This window comes from Eleutherodactylus coqui, chromosome 9 (assembly GCF_035609145.1).
Source record: "Eleutherodactylus coqui strain aEleCoq1 chromosome 9, aEleCoq1.hap1, whole genome shotgun sequence".
In the NCBI taxonomy this organism is placed as follows: domain Eukaryota; kingdom Metazoa; phylum Chordata; class Amphibia; order Anura; family Eleutherodactylidae; genus Eleutherodactylus; species Eleutherodactylus coqui.
The window spans coordinates 102591785-102616428 of NC_089845.1; the positions used below are offsets into that span (position 1 = coordinate 102591785).

Sequence of the window (24644 nt, forward strand, 5' to 3'; positions counted from 1 at the left end):
CCACCTACAATAGGTGCAAACAGTAGGGCCACCTACAATAGGTGCAAACAGTAGGACCACCTACAGTAGGTGCAAACAGTAGGACCACCTACAGTAGGTGCAAACAGTAGGACCACCTACAGTAGGTGCAAACAGTAGGACCACCTACAGTAGGTGCAAACAGTAGGACCGCCTACAGTAGGTGCAAACAGTAGGGCCAGCTACAGTAGGTGCGAACATTTCCTACACGGTCTCACCGCTCAGTGACTGGAATGAGGCAACTGGTAGACAACAAGCTCACATAACACCCGGCTTGTTCAGCCCCCAAGATGGAAAGGCTGGGCAATAGTGATTCACAATATGACTCAGCTGCAGTAAAGTGCTCAGATAGCGGTTATGGCCTTAATAAAACATTTGTTTTTGAAGAAAATGTGTCATTGTATCAGTGTGGAAACAACTCCTACTACTGAGCCTCCAACAGACTAGATTGCAAGAAGTAAATAAGTCCATCTCAGCACAACAGACCTATGTTGGATACAGTAACATTACCAGATTATTGGACTAAGCCGATAATTACAAACAAACCCATCATCACATAAAGACCTGGTTCTTGGTAGTATGACCCGTCAGCTCTAGTAAAGACTTGTATCCCCCATGACACTGCAATTCCACAGACCCTTTTCTTAAAATGCTGCGTTGGGTGGTTCCTCTATTATTCCTCCTAGAGATTGATGAATAAATGAATACTGGCTTTTAGCATTCCCCATCAGAGAAGAGCGCCCCCTACAGTCTGATGCTGATTGGACAATGCTGGTGTGTATGAATATGCCCCCAGCTGGTAACACCCACTTGTCAATTTATTCAGAAGTATCTAGGAGTATTAACAGAGGAATAGTACAGCACAAAGCTATAAGAAAAAGAGTGCTCTAGAATGGCTATCTCATGGGGAATACAATTATTCATGCCAGGAGAGCCAACGTCCATTATTACCCCTTCCCACCACAGGAAATATATATACTTGCTGGGTGGGAAGGAGGAGTTCCTGCAAAATGACCGTTATTTACATCATATGGATGGTGTGAGCTCAGGAGCCGATTCTGTACGATCCACAGCAGGAGGAGGTCGGCTATGATTGACAGCTGGGCTCCAGCTTCATCAGTGAGAACACCGACCCCCTCTGTTGACCCCTTACATACAGCAGTCCATGTTGATCGCAGCATGTATGGTTTGAAAAAAAGAGAGAGGCAGCTCCCTCTAAGTCATCAGACCTCTGCCATGAAATTCTAGAGGGCTGATGGGTTGCCATGGCTTCCAATGTAAAAGAGTAGTGATAATACACTGCAGTACAGTAGTTCTGCAGTGTATTATTTGACTGATAATAAGATTGCAAGTTCCCCTAAAAAAACATAAAAAAGGGGGTGGGGATGGAATAACTATTTATATTTTTTAATAGGGGGGAAAGGACCCTTTTAGTGCACTTTTTCTTTTTAGTTAGGAAATAAATAATTAGAATGATAAAAAGTGCCTTATGTTTGGAATCGCCCCAACCGTAACAAGTATGATAAACTGAAAACACTTCTTATCTTGCCAAATGCTATTTTTTTTTAAAAAGGAGCCAAAATGCTTTCTTTGTTCATTTTGCTTCTCACTAGAGATGAGCGAGCGTACTCGCTAAGGCAAACTACTCGAGCGTTCGAGTACCTGCCCGCTCGTCTCTAAAGATTCGGCTGCCGCTGCGGGAGAGCGGTGAGTTGTGGGAGTGAGCAGGGGGGAGAGTGTAAGAGAGATCTCCCCTCCCTTCCTCCCCGCCGGAAGTCGAATCTTTAGAGACGAGGGGGCAGGTACTCGAATAAGGCACTACTCGCTCGAGAACTTTGCCTTAGAGAGTATGCTCGCTCATCTCTACTTCTCACAAAAAGCAGTTATGTCAATAGGAAAATAATGCTATGTATTTTGAAACAAGGAGATTAAAAAAACTCAAATAGCGTTGCATCCTTAGGTCCAAAATATGTCATAACCATAAAAGGGTTAACAATGATTGTGTCTTTTTGTGAAAGCCAAAGTAAAGGTATAAGAAAATTGTGCGTGTGGGGAAGGGGGGGCTTTTATTAAGTGTGTGTAAGGAGGAGAGTACCTATTAATGGGAGGACTGTGTGAGATATGATCATTAATCGCATCTTCCATGTGCCTCTTTACAATAGCCGGCCTGCCTACAATGTAGGCCTTGTGGGATTTAAAGGAGTTAAGGACATGTTGCTGCTCAGGAAAGCTTTAGGAGGTAAGCAAATGAGACAATTATACATCTGCACAATACTAAAATTAGAAAAGCTGCCATATGGCCTGGTGAAGCCGGCATCACATTCGTATTCATTAGGAAGCATTCTGCTAGCATGAAAACACAAGGCCCTTCCTGCGCTCTCCGAATCTGTTTATCTTTTCAACATTAATGTACCATATATCATCTGGCTGCTGAAAACTCCCACAGTGCCTGGAAGAAAAAAAAGCGTCAAGCGACGGGCGCAGCTGCACTGGTTCTCACTGGGAGCCGCCTGCAGCACATCATGCCACCACTTCCCCTTTTCACATATACACTTCACCCTTATTAGCAAAATCACAGTTTCCCCCCCAAAAAAAGATATCACCGGCCTAGGCGCAATTCCGTTTTTCCCTTCCTAGCTGAGAAAGTGAGACTCTGATGCACTGTCAGCTATGCCAGGAATTGTTTTGTGAAGCGCGTGACAAGATGACTAAGCATACAGAGGAGGATCGCAGAGCGCTCAACACTTTTGGTTATTATAAAGTTAACCCATACGATGACATTTCACCGCTATCTGTCACTAATTTGTAGAAAAGAAACTAGAATCCTTTCCAAGTACTAAGAGCGCACGGCGTACTCCGCGGCGGAGAGGAGGACCTCTAGCCCACATACTACAAGAACAACATGTACATAATAATCTATATTACTCATTAATGAAATAATAATGCAGAATTGTTGGGTTGCTGCAAAACTCGGCATGCAGATATGCAAATTATTACAGGTGTGGTACGATTAAGCCAAACATCCAACACAAGGCTTGTGGGACAAACCTGGCCGGCAGACCGTACAGCAAACTAACGCACAAGTGAACGACTGTCTATTTAGATGGGCCGATTCATCGTTCAGTATTCTACATGCAGGAACTGAATGACGAACAAGAAGCGAATGACTTCTCATTCATCATTCAGTCGCTGCATGTATTTACACTGAACCCAAACTATTACGGGCCGGTGTAAGAGCACCTTCACTTCTGAGGGACAATGTAGACTCCCCTGCAGGCACCACAATACTAGTATTATTGCTCCGCTGTGGAATGCCTAGCTTTGAAATAGATTTTGTGCCTATGGCTCTCATGCAGACTACAAATAAATATTCATGTTTCTCTTTCCCTACTTCTTGCTAAAATATAATTGGTCGGATAGAAACAAGAAGAATGGGAGAGTGGAAGGGAGTTTGACTGCAAAATTTGACTCTTAGTTTGCATTCTGTAACCATGGAAACGAACAGCAGTGCATGGGGGCTGCAGGTGCAGAACCAGAACTGCAAGAAGTGGAGATTTTTTTCCTAAGACTTCAGTTATTTTTTTTAAATATCCAATAAAATAATAAAATAAAATTGGTTACAAAAAGGGAGGATAGTCTTTACAGTTGCAAGAAAAAAGTAAATGAACCCCCTTGGAATTAGCAGGATTTCTGTATTGATTACAAATAAATGTCTGATAGTATTTGTCTATAATCATGACTTGGATAACAATCTAACCTACTAAAGGGCCATTTACACACCGATTATCCCTCAAAATTCGTTCAAATTATGTCTTTTGAGGGTTAATCGCTGCGCGTTAATGCTACGATCGCTAGCTTTTCGGCCGAATGATTATTTTTAGTTCAGCATAAAAACCATCTTTAGGCTGGCTAGCTGATAGCAGGGACCAAACACTGTAATTCTCGGTGGGGAGCGCTGATATAACATTGTTTTCAGCTGCAGTCCTGTGGGAGAACAATGGAGCTGCATGTAGATAGCAGACCACCCTCTGTTATCTGCATACAGTGAAGGGAGCCTCATTTACATGCAAATGAAGCTAATTGGCATTATTACCCATTAGTAGTTTATGCAAAATGATTGCTCAAAGGGTCATTAAAGTTATCTTTCGAACAAATTTTGAGCACCTATTGACATTCGCTGCGTTTTTGTGTAATGCTAATGTCAATAGGACTTTCTAATGTTAAAAACACATCACACAAAAATCGCAAACTTGTGATTTTGTGCTATGCGTTTTTAACATTAGAAAGTGCTATTGACATTTGTGTAAAAAAACAAAACAAAAAAAACGCTGCGATATCGCGATCGCAAGTGTGAAGGCCCCCTACTTTTAGGTAAGGGGGAGGGTGGCTCCACAGTTCCAGTGATCATAGGGGTCCCAGCAATCGGATAGGAATCATTTATTCTGTGCATAGGTGATAAATGTACATTGTGGGAAACCCTACAAGTGGCGCTATTTTACCAGCTAAAGTAAAAAACTGAAAGCGAACGGAACAGAAACCAACGGAAAGCCTAAAAATCTCATAGAAATCAATGTGCAGCGATCGATGATCCAGGTGTGAATGCAGCCGTCTAATTTTATGAAGTTTGGATGTGTCCTTTCTTACCTCCTCCGCTCCCACAACCCATGCAATTGTAGACACCGACCAGGAACCACTGCAAAAATTTCCATATCGGGTCATTATCATACATTATTTAAATGCTGCGCTTTCTCTCTCAGTTGTTCACCTGTCATTGCCTTAGGAAGGAACCTCGGAGCTCGGAAAGCTTTCCGTTAGGTGTCCCCTTTAGAATACTTCTGCCGCCTTCACACACTGAGCCAACAACGCATGCTGCAATATTGGGGACAGCAATGCAAAATGGCAAGTCTGACTGAATGTCATGTTCTGGGTCTTATGTTGCAAGAACGCATGAACAGCCTCTGAATGTCAACTTTATTCTAAATTTCGGAAACTGTATTATTACACAAATGGTTTACCGGAAAGACCCGGATAGTCAATATAAAAATGAAACCTAAAATGCAGAAGTGAGACACATGAGAGGAATAATTCTACTATAGGGCAGGACTCACAACGCTGCAGCGGCCACACGAGCGGGCCCAATAGAATGCAGGGGAAAATCTGAAACTTCAGAGACAAAAACAAATCTCACCGTGAGAAGACACCCAAGCATGTAGCATCGTCTCCAGCGGCCTTTAGATGGCCATTGAAGGACTGGATTTTAGGGTACCTATTTTGGCTGCAGTGTCCAACTATCAAGAAAAGCAATATTTACTACGTGTTGTGTGATTACATCAGGGGGTTCCTTCACGCTGCTGAAAACTGCACAGAGCCCCCAATGGAACCAGTCACTAACATTAAGGAAACGGACTCCACTTTGGGTTGATTTGGAGAGTAGAATAGTCAAATCCATTATTCTATACTCCAAACATAATAGAAATTAATGGAACCCTTGTAGAACGGATATCAAAGCGGTGCCCGTTTTACTGACGACGGTGAATAGCTCCATTTGGGGCTACCATCACAAGGCTGGTTTTGGCAGCTGTGAAGAAACTCCCCCAAAGCAAACACACAAGTTAAAAAAACAAACAAACCTGTGCAAGCGCCTCCCAATATCCAACAAATTCTAGGGCGCCTGGTCTGCTCTCGTATATCCCAGTATTTAGAGAACCTATGCCTGCACTTTCGTAGTACTTGTCTTTTGGCGCTTTGTTTCCACCATTTCCTTACAGGTTTGTAATAGCCTCAGCTGCTTCTGCTCAGGTGAGAAGGGAGCTGGAGGGCGGCCGCGGTCCTTCAGGGATCGTATATGAGGAAAATGCCTACAATTAGATACACGGCATCTTTCTTCATACTTCTCTGGAACGCTTTAGGAGTGCTTGCGTGGGGGAGGGGATCAGCGGCGTGATAAACACTACTATACCATTCATTAATGGCTGCAACATAAAACACTCATTCACCAGATTTCGTAAACCAGGAGCCAAGAATGTCGCAGCTTTCTTACTGTATGGCCTGCAAATATCGCCAGGTAATAGTGCCACACCTCACCAAGTTCTGTCCCTAATAGATGGCACAGTCATACTTAGATTAAACCAGAAAGCAACGTGGGCACCCGAGGGTCTGCTCAGGGACGGGGTGGCCCACATTCTGCCAAGAGACTACAGTAATGACATCACTTAGACAACTTCTGAACTCAAAAGCAAAGTTTTCCTGGAGATACAAACACAAGTCGTACCTGAGCCGGCTGGGCCTCTGGAGAACTTGTAAAAGTGGATCCCCAAGATTTGCGCATCATCCGCAGTAAAACAGATTTACCGCCATAATGTAGTTATAGATATTTTTTAAAATAAAAATCTGACTAATGCCATAGACTTACACAAGGAGTGGTATATGGTAGTTGTATCCGGACCCTGCAGAGGGCTGTAAATACACAACACCTGGCAGATCATGTACCCATGTGCCAAGTGATATACGGAAACCTGCTTGTATGCCAAGAAGCCTGGTGCAAGCAAATACTTCACTGGTGGGTAGTTGAATTTGTAATGACAGGCTAACAAGTGCCTCTAATTAATAACCTGCTTCCGTCACCATGCCCTCATCAGTGCCAGATTGCACGTGCCCAGGTGCCCTGCAGATGCTACTTACACACTGCCCGGAGAATGTAGAGTCCTTCCCTGCAAGGAATGTCTGAAGGAAGTCTTCACATTGAGGAATGTCATTAGGCGTCCCGCACGTTACACTACTTCATTCAGTATATGAATCATAAGATGCATCCAAAGGCCCAGACGCCCGAAGGAGAGCAAATCACTAGCCCACACCTGGCATATGGGGACAGTTCTCGGTCCCTGTGTATAAGGGGCTTTTACACGGGCAGATGATTGTGTCCAAACGTTTGTTCAGCTGATCAACTGCGGGGTTAATGTGTCACAATCACTTGTTGGATGTGGTACCAAAAGTCACCGTTGTCAACAGATATCTCCCCATGTAACCAGGGAATGTGCTGCTGACACCAAGATAGCCATACAGGGGGGCAAACGATCACATGAATGATTGTTCATCCCCCTTAGAGCTCATTCACACGGGCGGATTTTGCATCTGTATGTTTTATGGATGTAATATGGACAGCATGTCCTATTTTGGTCCAGAATAACCCATTCAAGTTTATGGGAGCATTAAAAAAAAAATAGTTAAATAAAAATAACAGTGAATGTCTGTTACATGCATACTGTGTTTTTACACACAGCCAGCAAAAACCCAAAAATTCAAATGAATTGGACCTTCTTGGATGGTTTTTTTGCACACATAAAAAATGCAGTGCATGTTTTAAAAAAAAAATGCGGCACAATTTTCACTCACCAAAACTGCACACATTTGTGTGATTGAGCCCCTACTGTCTGAATTAGCCTATGAGGAGGCCAGTGAAAGGAGCGATCAGCATTTCTTATATAGCCGGGTTCACAACTGCATGGGAACCCCCATTCATAGGTTCCAAAATAGTGCTAAAATGATGGGCAGCTGAGCGGAAACCGAACAGACCCCATTATAGTCAAAGGGGTACGTTTGGCGCTGGACCCCATTCTAGTCAATGGGGTACATTTGGCATTGTTCAGTTCCATCAAAAGAAGAATCCATTTGGTCAGGGGATTCCCCTTTTCTGCTCCCCGAATGGAGTAGGAAAACGGAACCCAGCCGCAGATGTGAAAGCAGCCTTAAAGGACCGCAAGAAGAACATAGCTAAACTGAAGCAGGTGCAAAGGAGGGTAACAAGTGCAATGAAGGAAATGGGTGGATTGCAGTACCAAGATCATAACTTGGGGTGATTCACTTACTTAGGGGGCGATCTAATTACAATGTACAGAGATGTTTCTTATAATCTTTTGATACAAGAGAAGGAGGCATCCTCTACAGCCAGAGGAAAGATGGGTGCAGCATCACTACAGCCAGAGGAAAGATGGGTGCAGCATTACTACAGAGTCTTTTCTGTAAGAGCAGCAAGACTGGGGAAATCTCTCCCACACAGCGTTGTAATGGTTGATTCACTGAGGTTTAAAGGAGTCTGGATTCCCTTTCTTGAAGGATCTAATATTACAGGCTATGGGTACTAGACTTCGGGAGATGGGGCGCTGATCTAGAGATTTATTCTGTGGTAGAGGAGGAAAGGAATTTTTCCTCCTAATATGGGGCAACGGACATCTGTTTCACGGGGGCCGGGTAGGGAAAGGGGGGGCACCTGCCCTCAGCAATACCCATACGGTAGGATTATAGATTACACTTGATGGACCTGTGTTTTCAAATATTCAAACATGTTCAAACTATATCTCTACAAGCCATAAACTCATTTACGCCTCCTGCACACGGGTGGATTTGCATTGCAAAATCCGGAGCAGGATTCCGTCTCCGGATTCTGCAGCAAATCCAGCCCATAGCATGCTATGACAAAATGTGATTTCCTGCCTACGAGCGGAATTCAATTGCGATTATCCACTCGCAAGGGAGAAATCGCGGCATGCTGCGATTTTGTGCGGGCTACGCACGTCTGGCTTCCATTGAAGTCAATGGAAGCCGTCCATCTCGCGGACATTCTGAAATTATTGTAGCAGAATGGACGCGGCTGCCGCGTCCTTGCCATATCGACGGCGCAGCATTCCCTGTACAGTGCATATACATCGGCGTGTTAGCTGGCACATCAGGCAGCACAGGAAAAGACACCGGACAGATAAGCAGGGGTCACTGGCTGGGCACGGGGTTGAACTCCACTGCGGGAATCCCGCATGCAGGGTCTGACCCGCCCGTTTGCAGGCGGCCTTACTCAAAGGGAAAACCCTCAGGAGGACAGTGAATGAAACAAAATCCAGCTTAGAACTACTGCAGAGAGTTAAAGAGAACTACTTTGTAAAAAAAAATAAATACACATTTTTTAAATAATCCTTCAGTTCAAATAGGATTTTCTGCCTTTTTGGCTAAAATTAGTGACCTATCCTTAAGATGCTTTTAGACAGAGCAATCATTCAAAAAAAAGTGAATATTCATTCAGTCTAAACACGTGCCAACGCTCGGACGAATGATAATCGTTCACTATAAGCAGGCATAAGAACCCCCGTTGGCTCATTCACTTAACATTCGGTGTAAACAGCTCTTGCTCATTCGTATTTGTACAGCGAATTTCAAAGACTGAATGATCCCTTGTCTGAATGAGCCAACTCTGACGTCATTCGCTCATTCAAACGATAAATCGGCTGGTCTAAAAGCACCCTTAGAACAGGTCATCCATAAATCAGTGGGGATCCAACACCGGGACACCTCCACCATTAGCCATTATGCCTCAGCTAGGACAGCTCCATACGCTGCGCAGCAGCTCAGGATGGCGCTATAGCCTCATTCCCATTGAAGTACCATCCTGAGCCGCTGCACAACGTATGGAGCCGTGAACAGACGATCTGCATGGGGTGCTGGTTACTAAACTAAAGCAGATCTTTAATCGCTGAGGATAGGTCATCAATAAAACCCATCTAAATTCTTGATCAGTCCTTTTCTGTCAAGCTGTTCAAGTAGCTCTCTAACTATGGCAATTATTTTAGTTTCTGGGATGGCCAACCAATATGGCCACCATTAGATATTGCTGTAACCAAGCTTTTCCAGACTTCTGAAATGCAAGTTTTCGAAGCTAGGCACTCATTCATATTGCTGTAGAACTGAGCAGATTTGCCAGTTCCATCCTGGGAAAGCTGGATGGAAACCCTCTGTAGAAACTGACAGTAGATAACCGTGTAAGTACTTCTGGTAAATGCATGTGACAGGACAAGGCATGGTTAGTAGTCTTAATTTGACAGATACTTGCGTGGTTTTAGCAAGACCTATTCTCAGTCTTATCCTAACGAGCTTCTGGCTGAAGACAAGTCTTGCATAATATTACACACGTCATATAAAAAATAATAAGTGGAGAAAATATAATAAGACTGGCAAAGCTGGTTGTACAGGAAAGCTGCAATGTCCCAATTGGCACGGCACCTTTAAAGAACCCGGCTCCATACAAACAGTTCTAACTGTACAGGTGTTTGCAGATGGTTCACCCACTTCCCAGAAGTCTTACCTTGCTCTTTGATCTGTCGAATCTGCTTCACAGTTTCCTTCAAGATTGCACATTTATCGGGTTTAAAGTTGAAGTTGTCGATATCATTGAAATTTGCAAAAATCAGCTCTGCCAGCTCCTCAATGTATCTATTCTCCTGCTCGCGGTTACGCTTCTCAGTGCTCCTCTTGGGGCTGCAAAATACATTGAAAGGGAAAAAATATTAGAGGCGGACACAGGCGACTGGGGCAGATTCCTCTGCTCCACAAAGTACGGCACACATCACACACCATGTCTAGTAGAAGACACTATGTTCCCTATACTGTAGCAATGGGTGTGACAGAACGGCTGAGGTCTCTGGTTTCTGTAATAGCATGGTGGAATACATTTGCAGAACTCGTGAACGAGAATCGCGCAGTCTAAACACGCTGCACAAGCGCGGACGTGATGATGCCATCAGCTCATTCGCTTGGGCAAACGAGAATTGTGAGATTCTCGTCCTGTCTATAAGGACCATTGGTCCTCATGGAACCGTATGAATGCATAGACAGAACTATGAATAAGAACTCTGCTCGAAACATGGAAGCGCAAAAAAACTTTTTTTGGGAAGATGTCAAAATAAAATACTGCTTTTATCCTGATATGCACCAAAGTGCCAGAAGTTTTTGTTTTCTATTGCTGTGGGGTGTGCCTGCACCCATCCGAGGTTGTATCCGTGTGGTGAGCTGGCATTTTGGATTTACAATAGACAGCTGTGTGTTGCCATTCCCATTGTCAAAAAAGGATCTTGGTATACGCAGGTTAAAAGACGCAACGTTTCAACTCCATAATGGAGTGTTTGTCAAGCTTGCGTGCGAAACGACCACTGCAAATAAACTTTGAGCTGGTGATTTACTATATTAATGTATTGACAACGTAGCTAAAGACTGGAGTGTATTTACTTCGAAAGCCAATGAAGAAACAACGATCCCAGATAGCGCAGGTTTGCAGCATACAGGTTTAGCCACGTTCGCATGGCCTAAATCCACGTCAGATTTTTCCAACATGGATTTCAATGAAAATTCCATTTCAGAAATGTGTGGTTGCCATGGATTTCTCATGTGGTTTTGTGGTTATTCAATCTGTGGATCCGCATGCCGGTTTAACCCAATGAGCTAAATCCACAGGCAGATTTTCTCACATAGAATCTGTGTTAGGCTGCCAGTCCACGGGCAATTTTTCACTGCGTTTTTCACGGTGATAATCCGGCCGCGGGAAACGCAGTAAACGCTTTCCATAGACTACTGTGGAAAGCGCAGCCCGTCTGTCCACGAGCCGAGGGTCATAGCGATTCTCCGCTCACAGGATTTAAATCATGGCATGCTGCGATTAGCAGCGATTCTCCGCAGTGAGCCTACCTGTCAGATAGGCTCAGCGTGGAGAGCCGTCAGCTCTCCCCTGCTCTCCGGCGGCAGAGATCTGCCATGGGATATCGTTACACCCATGCATAGGAGGCCTTAACAAGGGCCATGTCACGCTTATTCTGCATGTAGATGTCAAGTCCTAATGCGGAATAACATATTATTCATACATGTAACATGTGCTAATGCCACACGAACACAAGATGGTGTGCAGGTTTAGAATGTATAATCTCTAGCACGTTCCTATCAGCAGCACAGTGGGTTTCAGGTAAGTGTTTCATAGGGTATTTGTATCAGAAAACGAGGTGGTGGAGGACGGCAGGAAACACTTTTAGGTACGCACTTCATAATGGTGACTTTTCCTCTAATAATCATTTTGATTATTTTTATAGCATGCAAGGGAAAAAAACCTAAAGCCCTCTTGTGATCCGAGTCCAGATGTTGGATCCGAACAGACGCGGCTTCCAGCCCATTCTCCTACCATAACAACACAACTGCCGTGAAGAGGTGGACAAAATGCCAAAAAACTATCAACGCAACGGCTTCTGGAATAAACGCGGTAATGACAGGATGGGATCCGCTGCTGGAAACTTCTCCAGACAACTAGACACTTTTTCTTCATTTCAGGAAAGTTTCTGACTTGGCTCTAATCTGCTTGATTGTAAATGGATCTTTAAATAAGAAAAAAGGTTGTAAAGCTGGAGAAGGAGAATATATGAGAGCTCTGACAGCCCTCGCTGCTTCATGGTACATGTTTAGAACACACCTTATGCACAGAATGCTACTATCGTTGGCTACTGATGGATAATAGGTACATGCTGATCATTTGTCAGAAGTGATTGCGGTGCTTCACCATCTGCGCTGGGGATTTCGCTTTCCTGTTCTGCTTGGAAAACAGAAAAGGGGAATCCCAATGTCTAATCGGTCCCATCTGTGGATGGAACAGAACGCCGCTGGGTGGACCCCATTGATTGTAATGGGGTCTTCCTGCTTTCCGTCCAGCTGCCCGGTTTTGGGATGGAAGAAAAAGCGCTGCATGGGCGAGTGCCATATAGTTTATCGCACTGGTAAACCTGAGATTTTTCCTGCAAGTCTGATGCACTTTATGAGAAAAATGTATCATTGCACATGCGATTTTCACCTGTTTTTCATGTGCATGAAATATCGCATGTTGTTCCAATAGTAAAAGTAGAAAATTGCAAATCGCAGTCACATGAAAATTACATTTACATGAAAGTGCAAAGCAATTTTTTTTTTTGCCTTCCATAGGAAATAATGGGCCATTCCTCAACAGTCTCTCAAGAACAGGCCATAGTGCAATTCTTCTATCTTGCAGCATCACTCATGAAGAATAGTCCACGTAAATACATTACATATACATTTAAAATAATGTTTTTTTCAACGTGCAATTTCTGTGGATCTCGCAAAGGACAGAAAAAAGCCAATGTAAATACACCCTAAGCAATCGCTTCATTATGCCCGTCGGTGTATACAGAGCCTAATAGACATACAGGGAAGGCAGACCACATTGCCTTCTTTAGGCCTGTAGATGCCATAAAACCCATAGGCACCCCACAATAGTGCCATAGGGCCACAGATTGGGTAAACAAGGGGAGGTCCGTTGTAACCCACACTTAATCGCCATTGACTACAGCTGTAATTATATATCTCAGAGCCGCAGTGAAGAGTTGTGCTTGCACCATACAATTACAGGGCTTGGCAACAACTATAGCGCCAGCGACGCAAATGTATGGTGCAGGCTATCGAGAGATTAAAATTGGAGAACACCCCCTTTAAATGTAATTGGTAGTGTGAAAGCAATAAAACAGGACAGAAAAAACCTAACCTGTTCTGTTACTGCCCATAGACCTAGAACTGCCAGCTTACCCAAGCCAGAATCCCCGGTCTGCCAAGAGCAAGCCAATTACTGGCACAAGCTCAATGGGGACTCTACATGTTTCAATTATATGTTTACAATCAACGTTTCGAACACCGGACCGGATCACGAAGGAGGTATATGATGTGTCTTTATGTGTGGCGATTATTCTACACATTGTGGAATGCATCGTCACAATCAGCGCTGTGCATGCTATTACACAGTTGCACGGCAACATCTTTTTTCATTTAAGGATCATTTACGCACAGTGATGATCTTGTGATAAAACTTGTTAGCACTCCTGAAGATCTGCTAAAGTGGTTCCTGCAAGCGTTCACACACTGAGACTATCGGGAATTGGTTGCAAATTGTGCGAATTGAGGAAACATGTAAAGCTGTCCTAAGGCCTCATGTCCACTAGGCAAATGGATTTAGCAAAGCCGTGTGGGTGTCCCGCATGCACGATCCGTGCCCATAGGGATGCATTGGACACCTGCAGGTAAGTAAAGACCTGTAGATGTCCTTTGTCCCTGCCGCGCAGATCGCATGTGCGGGAAATCACCCACAGCATGCTCCATTTTCTGCAGGTTTCCCACACGGGCGGCTCCCACAGGCTTCCATTGAAGCCTATGGAAGCCGTCCGTATCCGCGGTGCACCCGCAGCTGAATTTCTGCTCTGCCGCGGGAGCGCAGGAGTTAAAAAAAAAAAAAGTGCACGGAGCATGCGTATGGCACGCTGCCGACATGCCGAGCACATTGGCTGGGTCGAAGAAAGAAGATCCGGCCACGACGGAGGGGAGATCAGCAATGTCCAGACAGGTCTTATTTTCATGTCCGCGGGAAAGGAGGGACCAGCTGCGGGATTCTGCATGGAGAATCCATGAGGGCCCCAATTTCCTAATGGACATGAGGCCTTAAGAAAGAGCTGCATGTCAGACAAATAGCAAGAAGCCAACCACAAAGCAAAACCATTATATTTCTAAAAGGCATCGCGAGATGCTCTGCAACAAGAACAAAAACAGACCCGTGACCCAACTAGGATCACAGGCAAAAGGTGGTGGTTGTGTGGATCTGGCTGATGGGTCTACATGAGTGGCCAGGGGAGGAGATCTCCCTTCTGTACATGACCGCGCACATTAATGTTATGACAGGGCAGAATAAGCCATGGAATATGATTAGTACTGCTTACTTGCTTTGAGCCATGTGAGCAATATTCCTTACTCGCATGGGCTTAATGGGAATGTGTACGATAATAAGACTCTGAGGGAATTAGCGCCCTGTAACACCACACACTGGCTTACAACGCTAAAACAATGTTTCTAGTCTTCAGTCCTGAGTAAAATATGTATCTCCAACACACAAGACAGTCACAAGATGGTGTTAGTCACAGGACTTGTCCCTCCTCCTACATCCCTCAGAAGGTTACATGTATGCATGCGTGTAGTGCAGCCCGATGTCCATGGCACGCATACAAGTCACATTGTACTCATTATTAAGGAAACCAAAGACAAACTTCTAATGACAAAACTTCAGAGAAACATGACAATTAAAAACACAATGACATTATCTGATAAATGGTTGCCCCTATCCATCAAACATGTTAAAGGGACTAACGGCATCAGAAAATGACCCTTTATATATCATTTTGTGTTCATTTCTGGTGATTTGTTTTTACATTTTTGATCACAATCTAGAGATTGTTAAAAAAAACTAAAATGCAGCATTTTTCACACTGACCACAAAGCTTAATAATAAAGTCTGTCACGTCCTCAGCAGTCATCTCACAGGCAGAGAGTTAACCGCTAGATGTAGATAACGCAGGATCACAATAGGTCATGCTGTGACCATCTACCAGGGGGGTCCCTCCTGTTTATTGTGTGAATGGCCCATGAAGCTGCTGTAAAGCATATCTCTAAATGCTGTTAAATGCAGCTCAGGAAAGATGGCCGCCCCCCATAGTCATGATGATGGTGAAGTGGGGACAGGGCTGATAGGTTGTATGTTTTGGAGGGCCTTGTCTGAGAGCATGTCTTTACCTTTTGACAGGTCAGCATGAAAATTAGACTTCACAATTCTGTACTAAGACAAAGTCATGAGTCATGCTGGTGGCGTACTTATCAAATTAATTTGACTACCCACCCAGCCCGATATGTGTGACATTTTTTTTTAGAATACTCCTGTTTAATGCTTGGTGCACGCTAGTCATGTATTTGCGTTGCATCTGAGAAGCTTGGGCACAACTCGCATTGCACAGTACATGGACACAAGTCCGTGTGCTGTTTGATTGACACAGAAGCCGCTGGTTGACATACACTGGCATGCCCCATTTCTCATCCATTAAACGGACAGGAATAGGACACGCCATGAGGTTTTCTCCACATGGACCAATGGTGCCTGTCAATGTGCATGCTCTCAGACATATAATGGGGGGCCGGGTCATACTCATGGATAAGCAAGGACTGCACACAACGTAAAATACACTAGTGTGCGGGGAGCCTAAGGCGGATGGAACTATGGAAACAGTCAAGCTGGCTTTCTTATGCCATTTCTGTAAGTCAAAAGAGGTTAATAAGAGCTGCGGAAACAGCGTAGCACAGCGAACGTGAGCAGTTCCCGTAAATGGAGGTGCAGTAATGGCATAGTTCGCTGTGCTGCGATGTTTCCAGAACCATCATTCTTTGCAATAGGGGTTATGGAAGTGGCATAAAGCAGGCCGCTCCAATCTTTCAGTAATCCCGACCACCCCATACAGCTGGGGAGGACAGAACTTGTGATAAGTGTGGGCCCCAGTGGTGGGATCCACATCTACCAGACTATGGATATGCCAATCCAATCTTGAGATGGAAATACCCTTTCAATGAATGTACTTTTGAGTTTTCATTTATCAGTTTTCATAATCTGTTGGTCGGCAGTGAAGGGAATCTCAAAACCTGCCTGATAATGTTGTGCTGCGCAGCTCTCTATGGTAACGAGTCCTGCGCCATTTTTATTCTGTGCAAAGTTTAAACATGTAAGCCAAGGAAACCAAGTTCTCCCCACGCTGCACATCTCACGATTTACTGCCCAATCACCATCCAACAGCACAGTTACCTTGGGCCAAGCTGATCGGGACTTTCTTTCCTCTTCCGCTGCTCCACCCTGGAAGGGTCCGAGGGATTATCTCCTATTCCACTCATCTTGAACACATATCAGCAACTAGAGTAAAGAAGAAAAGGAAACGATAAGCCAACAGATCGACATGTGCAGCTCAGTGATAATGCCCAGCAGTTTTCCTCCTCTCTCTGTTTAGACACAGATGTTCTTCATAGAACAGCAAAGCTTCAGTATTGCAAAAATGTTATCAAAAATGTTTCTTGTACCTACAAGCCTCCTGCAGGAGTGCGGGTAATACCGCATCCCACCTGAATGCACGGCACATCCATCAGCAGGGCAGTCTGTAGTCCGTCAATGAACTGTGTGACAGGCTGTCATTAGACAATCTGACTGCTGACAGATCTACGCAGCAACAGCGAGGATTTGCAGATTTCTGGCAGCCCTGCTGTTTATAATCTGATCACTCCTGCGGCTAGAGGAAGCTTCTAATATCATCATATTAGGGATAAAGGCGGTATGCTGGTTTGCAATATGTTCTTGAAAATGCCTCTAAAAGGTGATTCCACGATATTTCAGAAGTAGTGAAAGCCGTTAAGATATCGGAGCATTGATGTGATAGAGAATGGGAATGCTGGAGTCACATGTGCAGTTCTCGCCGCAGTCCTTCAACGCCGTTTTAGACCCCAAACCAGAACGGACAGAAGTCTATTCCTCCTTCCTGCTGAATCCACGTCCGGCTCAAAAACTGTACTTATGGCAGGTAATGTAGGGGGTCTTAGAGGTTGAACTCCGGCATCATCAGGGTTGATGCATTTCGTCATATTGGTAAATGGCTCATAAGGTTACCGTACCGTAGCGGGGCGCTAGTATTTGCCGACAGGGCTGTTGGGCTGTGTGAACAAGTCGCTGATTGGCTGCAGATTTTGGTGCAGATCTGCAGCAGATTTCACCATTTCTATTGAATTCAATTTGGATGAGTGAAATCTGCAGCAAATCAGCGACGTGTGAACGCACCCCTATACAACATTTAGAAGCAGAGCAGATGCTACCAATATGATGAAATGCTACTGAAGAGTATAAGAGGAGAAGAAATAATAGAATCCAATGCCTACATACCAACAGTCTATGTTCTGGGCTTCATCCACATTTTGGTATATTTCCCAATAGGCTTTAAAATTGGACAAATGTATGAATCAAAGGCTAAATTTGCGAGGTTCCACGTATTTTTAGTGGCGATTTAAAAGCTTAGCTCAAACCTTTTTAAAGCTCGACATGTCAGCGAGACGCCAGGAATTTTGATCAGCGAGGGTCCAGGTGCTGAGGCATCCCCAGTGCTGAGCTAAAACAAAGGTGTAGGAGCACTAAATGAGCGCTGTGCCCTTCAGCTGTGATCGGCGGGTGGTGCAGACACTCCAATATTCTACAAAGTCCACAAACAACTATAGGAGAGCCCAAAAGAGCCGATCGGGCACCCAGATGAGGGCTTCTGTTATTTCATCTTAGCACTTGGACTTCACACACGGCGCGTTTTTACAGCCGACCAATATACATGACCATCTGAGGCATTGGTTTCCAATGCATTCGGTCACACGAGCAAATATATGGCGCGGGAAAACGTTGCACAGCAAAAAAAAAATGGAACATATGCAACCGAAATACAGCGGTGGCGAATATATGGTTGGTAAAAAGATAGTTCTGGAACCTATGGGAAAAAAAACCGCTGCGAAAAGCTTACAGGTGCCTCTATTAAGGGAGCGAGGGTTTTTCGGGGTGCAGCGTATTTTTTCACTAAAACCGACGCTCACAATCATGTGAAGGGATGAGAAAACGCTAATTATCTCTGGCTGTGATTGCAGAAAATAGTCCATTCATGAAAATTTACGCCGCAGACGAGAAAACGTAACCGCTTGTGTGAAAGAGCCCTAAATGGGAGAATCACAGCAAGCAATTTATATAGTACTAGGAAAGAGGATAGGGCCAGTCTGTACTGAAGCCCTCAGATCTCAACTTGCCCCAGGTGAACTTCTAGGGTGGTGTTTCCCAGCCAGGCACTTGGTATAAGGGTCATTTTAGACTGGCCAAGTTCTTGGTCCGATTTCCCCGATGCAGTTTGAAACGCACAATAATCGGTACTCGTTTCGCTTCATAAACGGCCAAAAATCAGCTTATGGGCGGGGCGATCATGATTGCTTCTTCCCATAGGCTGGCTGTGTTACTGTTTTCACAGGGAGATGTACAGCTGATCAGCTGATGGATCATTGACTCACTTGTTGGCTGATCGCTGACCCTTTCCCACTGCCTGATTATCGTGTGAACGAGCCTTCAGAGGAAGGTTCAAGCCCGACAATCGGCCAGTGTAAAAGGACCAGATGAAACACCCGGCACTTCTACAGTTAGGACAAAATAATTTCACCTTTATCAAAAGTACTTGATAAAATGTTGAGAACTAACGGGTAAGAGAGTAAGGATGTATTCACATGGGGCGGATTCGCTGCAGATTTTCTGATTAGACCCGTCGCACAGAAAAGCCGTAGCAGCAAAGTGGAAAAGATTTTCAAAACCGCATCCACACGCTGCAGAAAAAAATCCGTTACCTCCATTCAGTCAGGTTTTTTTTTGCAAAAAGATAACGCTGCAGATGGAGACAGAAACCTAACGAAACGGAAGCAAACTGAAGCTTTTCGGTTTTCCCTTTTTTTTTTCTTTTTTTTTTTTTTTAAACCAATGGGGGAAAAGTCTGATTCGTGTTTTCCACTTTCAGTCTCTCTCAAAAATGAAACAAAGACGGAAACCCTGAACTGAAACCTAACGCAAATGGGAAAGCAGCGCGAGTACAGAGAGTCAGCGGCCCAGCAGGTCGCCCCGCGCCGCGTTATTGTCTGTTCATTCACTCTTCCGGTATAAACTACCAATCATTTCTAAGTTTCACTAACCAATTGTGACAATTATTTATTGCTCATTCACACACGGCAATCATCGTGGAACCACTGTAATTTACATCTAAGCCTCAATTCACATCAGCATTACTTTCTGCTCCGTTCTTGGACCAGAAAAATGGAAATAAATGGATCTGTTAAAAGTCCCATTAATAGGCGGGAAAAGGGCTTCCGTTCACTGTAGTTTGCATCTGTTCAGTCATGGTTCCGATTTCTGGATGGCGCAAATCACGCAGATTGCAGAGCTATTTCTTCCGATTAAAGTAATTGAACCACGACGGTATGGCCGTCTTTTTTTTTTTACATTGAAGCCAAGGAAAAAATGGATGCAAATGGAATGGTATCTGTTTCTATCGGTCATCAATTCCATTTAACAGATCTGTTTTTCTCAACTACACATGCGCAGGCTATAATCAACGAGCTGATGAGAAACGGAAGCACAATCAAAACAGAGATCAAAGTGTTTTTTTGTTTTTTTTACGGATCCATTAGGCTGGGTTCACACAGGGTGGATTCCCGCCGGAAATCCCGCAGTTCTTCCCATAGAGGAGAGCACGGCCGCAGCGGAAAGAAAAATAAATAGACATGCTGCATATTCTAAAGCCTACGGTCTGCCTGACTTACCGCAGCGGATTGGCCGTCCCGTGTGGACGAGATTTCTCACATGGCTGGCTAATCCCGAGATTAGCGGCCGCAGACGGATTTGCCACGGCAAATCCGCCCTGTGTGAACCCAGCCTTAAACTTTTCTGTTAAAAAGGGACACATTGTTCCTGTTCTGCATCCATTTCTCAGCAGTTTGCTTCAATTTTACAGCAGATCCATTAAAAACTGATACATAATGCTGATGTAAATGGAGCCTAAGCAGTTATCACTTGGTGTATAGGCCTCGAAAATGAAAGACAGCCATAAACAGTAAGGGTGGCCATGCGCATTAGAGGTCTGCCGACCACCATCGTGCCCGGGACCCCGGCACGCATGCATCCTCCGTCGGGAGGTGCAGATGTTCTATTGTCAGACGCCTCTGGCAGCAGTTTATCTTCCAGGTAACAGGGCAGCATGGTGACTCGGTGGTTAGCAACGTTGCCCTGCAGCGCTGGGGTCCTGTGTTCAAATCCCACAAAGATAACCACTGCATGGAGTTTGTATATTCTCCCATACTTGTGTGGCTTTCCTCCAGGTACCATATGATAGACATTTCAGCCTGGATCGGTACATGCCAGCCATGTGGACTTGTTAGTGGTGTGCTTTTTATGCTATGTGTGAATCCACCCAAATACAATCTGCCACGATTATGTTCTTCTAGACCGCTAAAACAGTGCTGCACTATCCTTGTGGCCAACAAGTACCGTCGGTGTGCACTCACACATAGCGGGATTGGTGCCGATTTCCACAGCAGAAAATCCATACAAAATCTATGAAATCCACATCAAAATCCGCACCATTGATGTGGCTTTTGCTGCAGATCTGAAGCAGACTTCAACTGAAAAGGTGTAATCTGCTGCAGATTCGTGGTGAAAACCACATCAATGGTGCAGATTTTGACGGGCATTTTGGTGCAAATCGGCAGAGCATTCGTATACTATGAACTTTGGCGCAAATCAGCACCAAAATACACTACATGTGAACATACCTGGAAGTCCAACCGAAATGCAACTGAGCAGAGATCCTGCGGATGAAAGGAACAGCTCAAAACAGCTTCCATCCGGCATCTGATAGTCCGGCACTTGTTTCCCAATACAAAGCAAATCCAGAAGACGGAGCGCAGCTGAACCAGTAATGAGACCCCAGTAATGTTCGGCAGTTACAGCACTATTACCCTCTTAGTCCATTGGTTCCCTGCCCCCCTCATTAGGCCTGACACTACATTCTGTGAAAGGGCAGATTAAATCCCTCCCCTGTATATAGTATATACACGCTTCACAATACACAAACCAACAATTCCTGGATACAAAGAAGTGTTCACCTTTGATCCGGCATGAACCTGTGTGTCTCTTTACAAATCATGGCCCACTACCAACACATTGTACCCCTCTCCTACCCAACACAACAGAAGTGCGTCCCTCCATTACTGGAATGACTACGGGAAGGTCATAACAAGATGATAATCATTAAACTATGTCATTAGTAATGGAGGCGGAGGAGGAGGAGGGGGCAAACTGGTTATGCCGGTTCTACAAAGGGAAACCAGCTGAGTATCTGCTTAACTGCACTCCACCTCGGCGAGTTGTCAGGAGGGCCGGCGGAGTCAGGAATGCAGTTTCATAACAACAGGAATAAGGCATCTGTGGAAGACGCAGATACCGTAGCGGCGCCGGAAGACTCGCAATGCTAAAAACTCCCCCTGTTGCCAGGGTAACAGGAAAAAGACTTCAGACAGGCATCGCCAGGGTAATCGCTTCACGACAACAGAAGCAGAAAAGTAGTTTTTGTGCCTTTTGCGCCTAACGATGCCGCCGCTGATGGCACAGTCGCCTCTCGCTCTGCGCAAGATCAGCATTTTGAGCTTCCAATGAATTCTGCTATTCATATGCAAAACCAGTGCATTGCCATGGCCGGCCGCCAGCGTAGTGGTGATTCCCAAACACCCAGGAGGGGGGAGAACTGACTACAACTCCCAGCCTGCCTCATGAAAGGTCAGGGGTCATGTGGTGACCAAGGTCAGCAGCTGCCCCCCTCCTCGCAGACTCCATGTTGGTGAAGCTCTAGATCTGCTTCCTCAGCAAAAAAGTTTCCAAGTTTTTACCTCCACTCACATCGCTGTCATCCGAAGTCCGTGTTGGGGATCATCTCCCTGGGGGCGACATCCAGTGCCGAGGAACTACAAGTCCCAGCGTGCTAGGAAGCGGGAGAACGTGATGATCAGCCGGCGGAGTGCCACCTCCCGGAGTGACTGTGCCTCCCGTGTCCCCAGCAGCAGCAGCAGCCCGGCGGCTCCACCTCCCCGCACTCCCTGACAGCCGCCCAATTGGCGTGCAGCTCGCCCTCTGTTTACTATGGAGGGATCAGGCGCTGGAGTTTGGTCCAGGAGGCTGCGGCCGGTTTCTGTTATTTACAGTTTCCTCTCGGAGGGGAGGGGGGGAGCCGCGCGAGTGACTGGGGATTATGCAACGAACCCTCCAATGGCTTCTTCCTACGCCTCACCTCCGTCACAGCCTCGGAGCCATGGCCGGCCCTGTCACTACTCCTCCATACCGCCGCATTAACTCCTCCGTGACAAGATACGAACAGTGCAACGCTGGGAAAGTAAAGAAGTGAAGCCGACCAATCACGGCGGCTTTCATAGCACAGTCGGAAAATGAAAGCTGAGAGCTGATTGGTTGCTATGGGTTACCGGTCTACTTTTCTATTTTTACACTAGGCCCAAGATCTTCGCACACTGGCGCAGGCCGACGTGCAGCGGTTGCCCATAGCAACCAGTCAGCTGCCGTGTAATGGCTTGTGTCGTGAGGCCCATTGTAGGCAGAGCTCGGGCACAGTGAGAAGGCCAATGTCAGGGGCTGTCCCCATAAGGATGTCCATGTACAAATGGATGCCATTTTCAGTGTAAATATAGGTATATGTGAGGGCCCATGCACAAAGGCAAGCGTAATATGGCACTTGCCAATATGCTTTTTTAACACATCGAAATTATGCACTTTCGAATTACATTCACCAATTCTAGTTAGTGGGTACGTCAAGCAATACGGTTTTTGTATTAAACCGTATACGCTTGACAGAAAATGTGAATAGCGTCTTAGGCTGGGTTTGCACACAGTGCATTCCTGGCGGAAATCTCGCAGTTTGTCCGCAGCGAAAAAAACGTGAGATTTCCGCCGGGAAAGCACTGCTTCAAAACCTGCGGTACTTACCCGGTGCTCCCAGAGAGGAGAACGCGGCCGCAACGGGGGGGGGAATGGACATGCTGCGGCCGTGGAATCCGCGCCGCAACACTGGCCTCTGCCGGCTTTGTCGCAACGGATTCGCTGTCCCGTGTGGACGAGATTTCTGGAAAATCTGGCCAAATGCCTGGCTAATACAGGGATTAGCGGCCGCAGGCGGATGTGTTACCATTAAATCCTGTGTGAACCCTGCCTTAGGGTGCCGTATCCATTTTAGCCTATAAACCAATGGTATCCACAGCTGGGCGATTTTAAGACAGGTGTTGAGATACTTCTGCTCTTCGCAGGCCTCGCATGACCGCGACACGTCTTTGTTTAGTGCGAGTTCTACGTAAATTGTGAGTCCTATGGGCAGTTTGCTCGCTGGCGATTGTGGGCCACGAAAAAACACTGCTAATCGTTGTATCTAAACGGCGGCCATCATATACCAGCTGAGCGCTCCGTGAACACAGCAGGAGTATACAGAAGACAGCACTCCAGCTGTGTTCTGTATACCCTGCTAAGAGCGCGCAGCTGTATACCAGCTGAGCGCTCCGTGAACACAGCAGGAGTATGCAGAACACAGCAGTTCTCGGAGCACATAAACGCACACAACGATTATTGCTTAAAAGATTGCCTTTGAGCGATAATCGTTGTGTCTAAATGGGCCTTATCACATTTCTTTTCCAGGTAAATTAGCATTGATGACTAGAGATGAGCGAGCGTACTCGGAAAAGCACTACTCGCTCGAGTAATTTGCTTTATCCGAGTAGCACAGTGCTCGTCCCTAAAGATTCGGGTGCCGGCACGGAGCGGGGAGCTGCAGGGGAGAGCGGGGAGGAACGGAGGTAAGATCTTTCTCTCCCTCTCTCCCGCCCGCTCTCCCCTGCTCCCCGCTGCGACTCACCTGTCAGCCGCAGCGGCACCCGAATCTTCAGACCCGAGCACAGCGATACTCGGATAAAGCAAATTACTCGAGCGAGTAGTGCTTTTCCGAGTACGCTCGCTCATCTCTATTGATGACCCTTCCTCAATAGTTGATCAGCAAGGGTCCACCAATACAGACAGCGGTCGGAGTGGTAGCTTCTGCCTAACTCCCATGTGTAGTGGCGCTGACAGGAGGGCCAAGATAGGACCAGCCGCCTATTTTTTTTTTTTTTTCATGCAGTTGCATATTGCATCAAAAATACGCTCAACTCAATAAAACCCATTGAAATCAATGTGTTCCAGTCACTGCATAGAGTGCGTGTCATACGCTGCGCAAATGTGAATGAGCGCCAAGTATAGGATGACATCAGCATGTTGTTTATCGTATTTCTGTTCTATCCTAAGCGCAGTAGGAAGGAAAAAAAATAAG

The 24644-nt window shown here is 45.6% G+C and overlaps 1 protein-coding gene across 6 annotated transcripts in view; it reads right to left on the reverse strand.

Annotated features, from left to right (window-relative positions):
• The window catches only part of NCOA2 (nuclear receptor coactivator 2), a 76357-nt gene extending 53664 nt beyond the window's left edge, over positions 1-22693 (reverse strand). For 2 of the 6 annotated variants that reach the window (XM_066578250.1, XM_066578252.1), the window contains exons 1-3: positions 22174-22692; positions 16490-16594; positions 10145-10317 (exon numbers count right to left, since the gene is read on the reverse strand). In XM_066578250.1, coding sequence (XP_066434347.1) covers positions 10145-10317; positions 16490-16575 — 259 coding nt within the window. In that variant the 5' untranslated portion in view covers positions 16576-16594; positions 22174-22692. Of the gene's footprint in view, positions 1-10144; positions 10318-16489; positions 16595-22173 lie in introns of all 6 variants that reach the window. The other 4 variants (XM_066578249.1, XM_066578248.1, XM_066578251.1 and 1 more) reach the window with 4 other exon arrangements.
• Positions 22694-24644: the final 1951 nt, after the last annotated feature.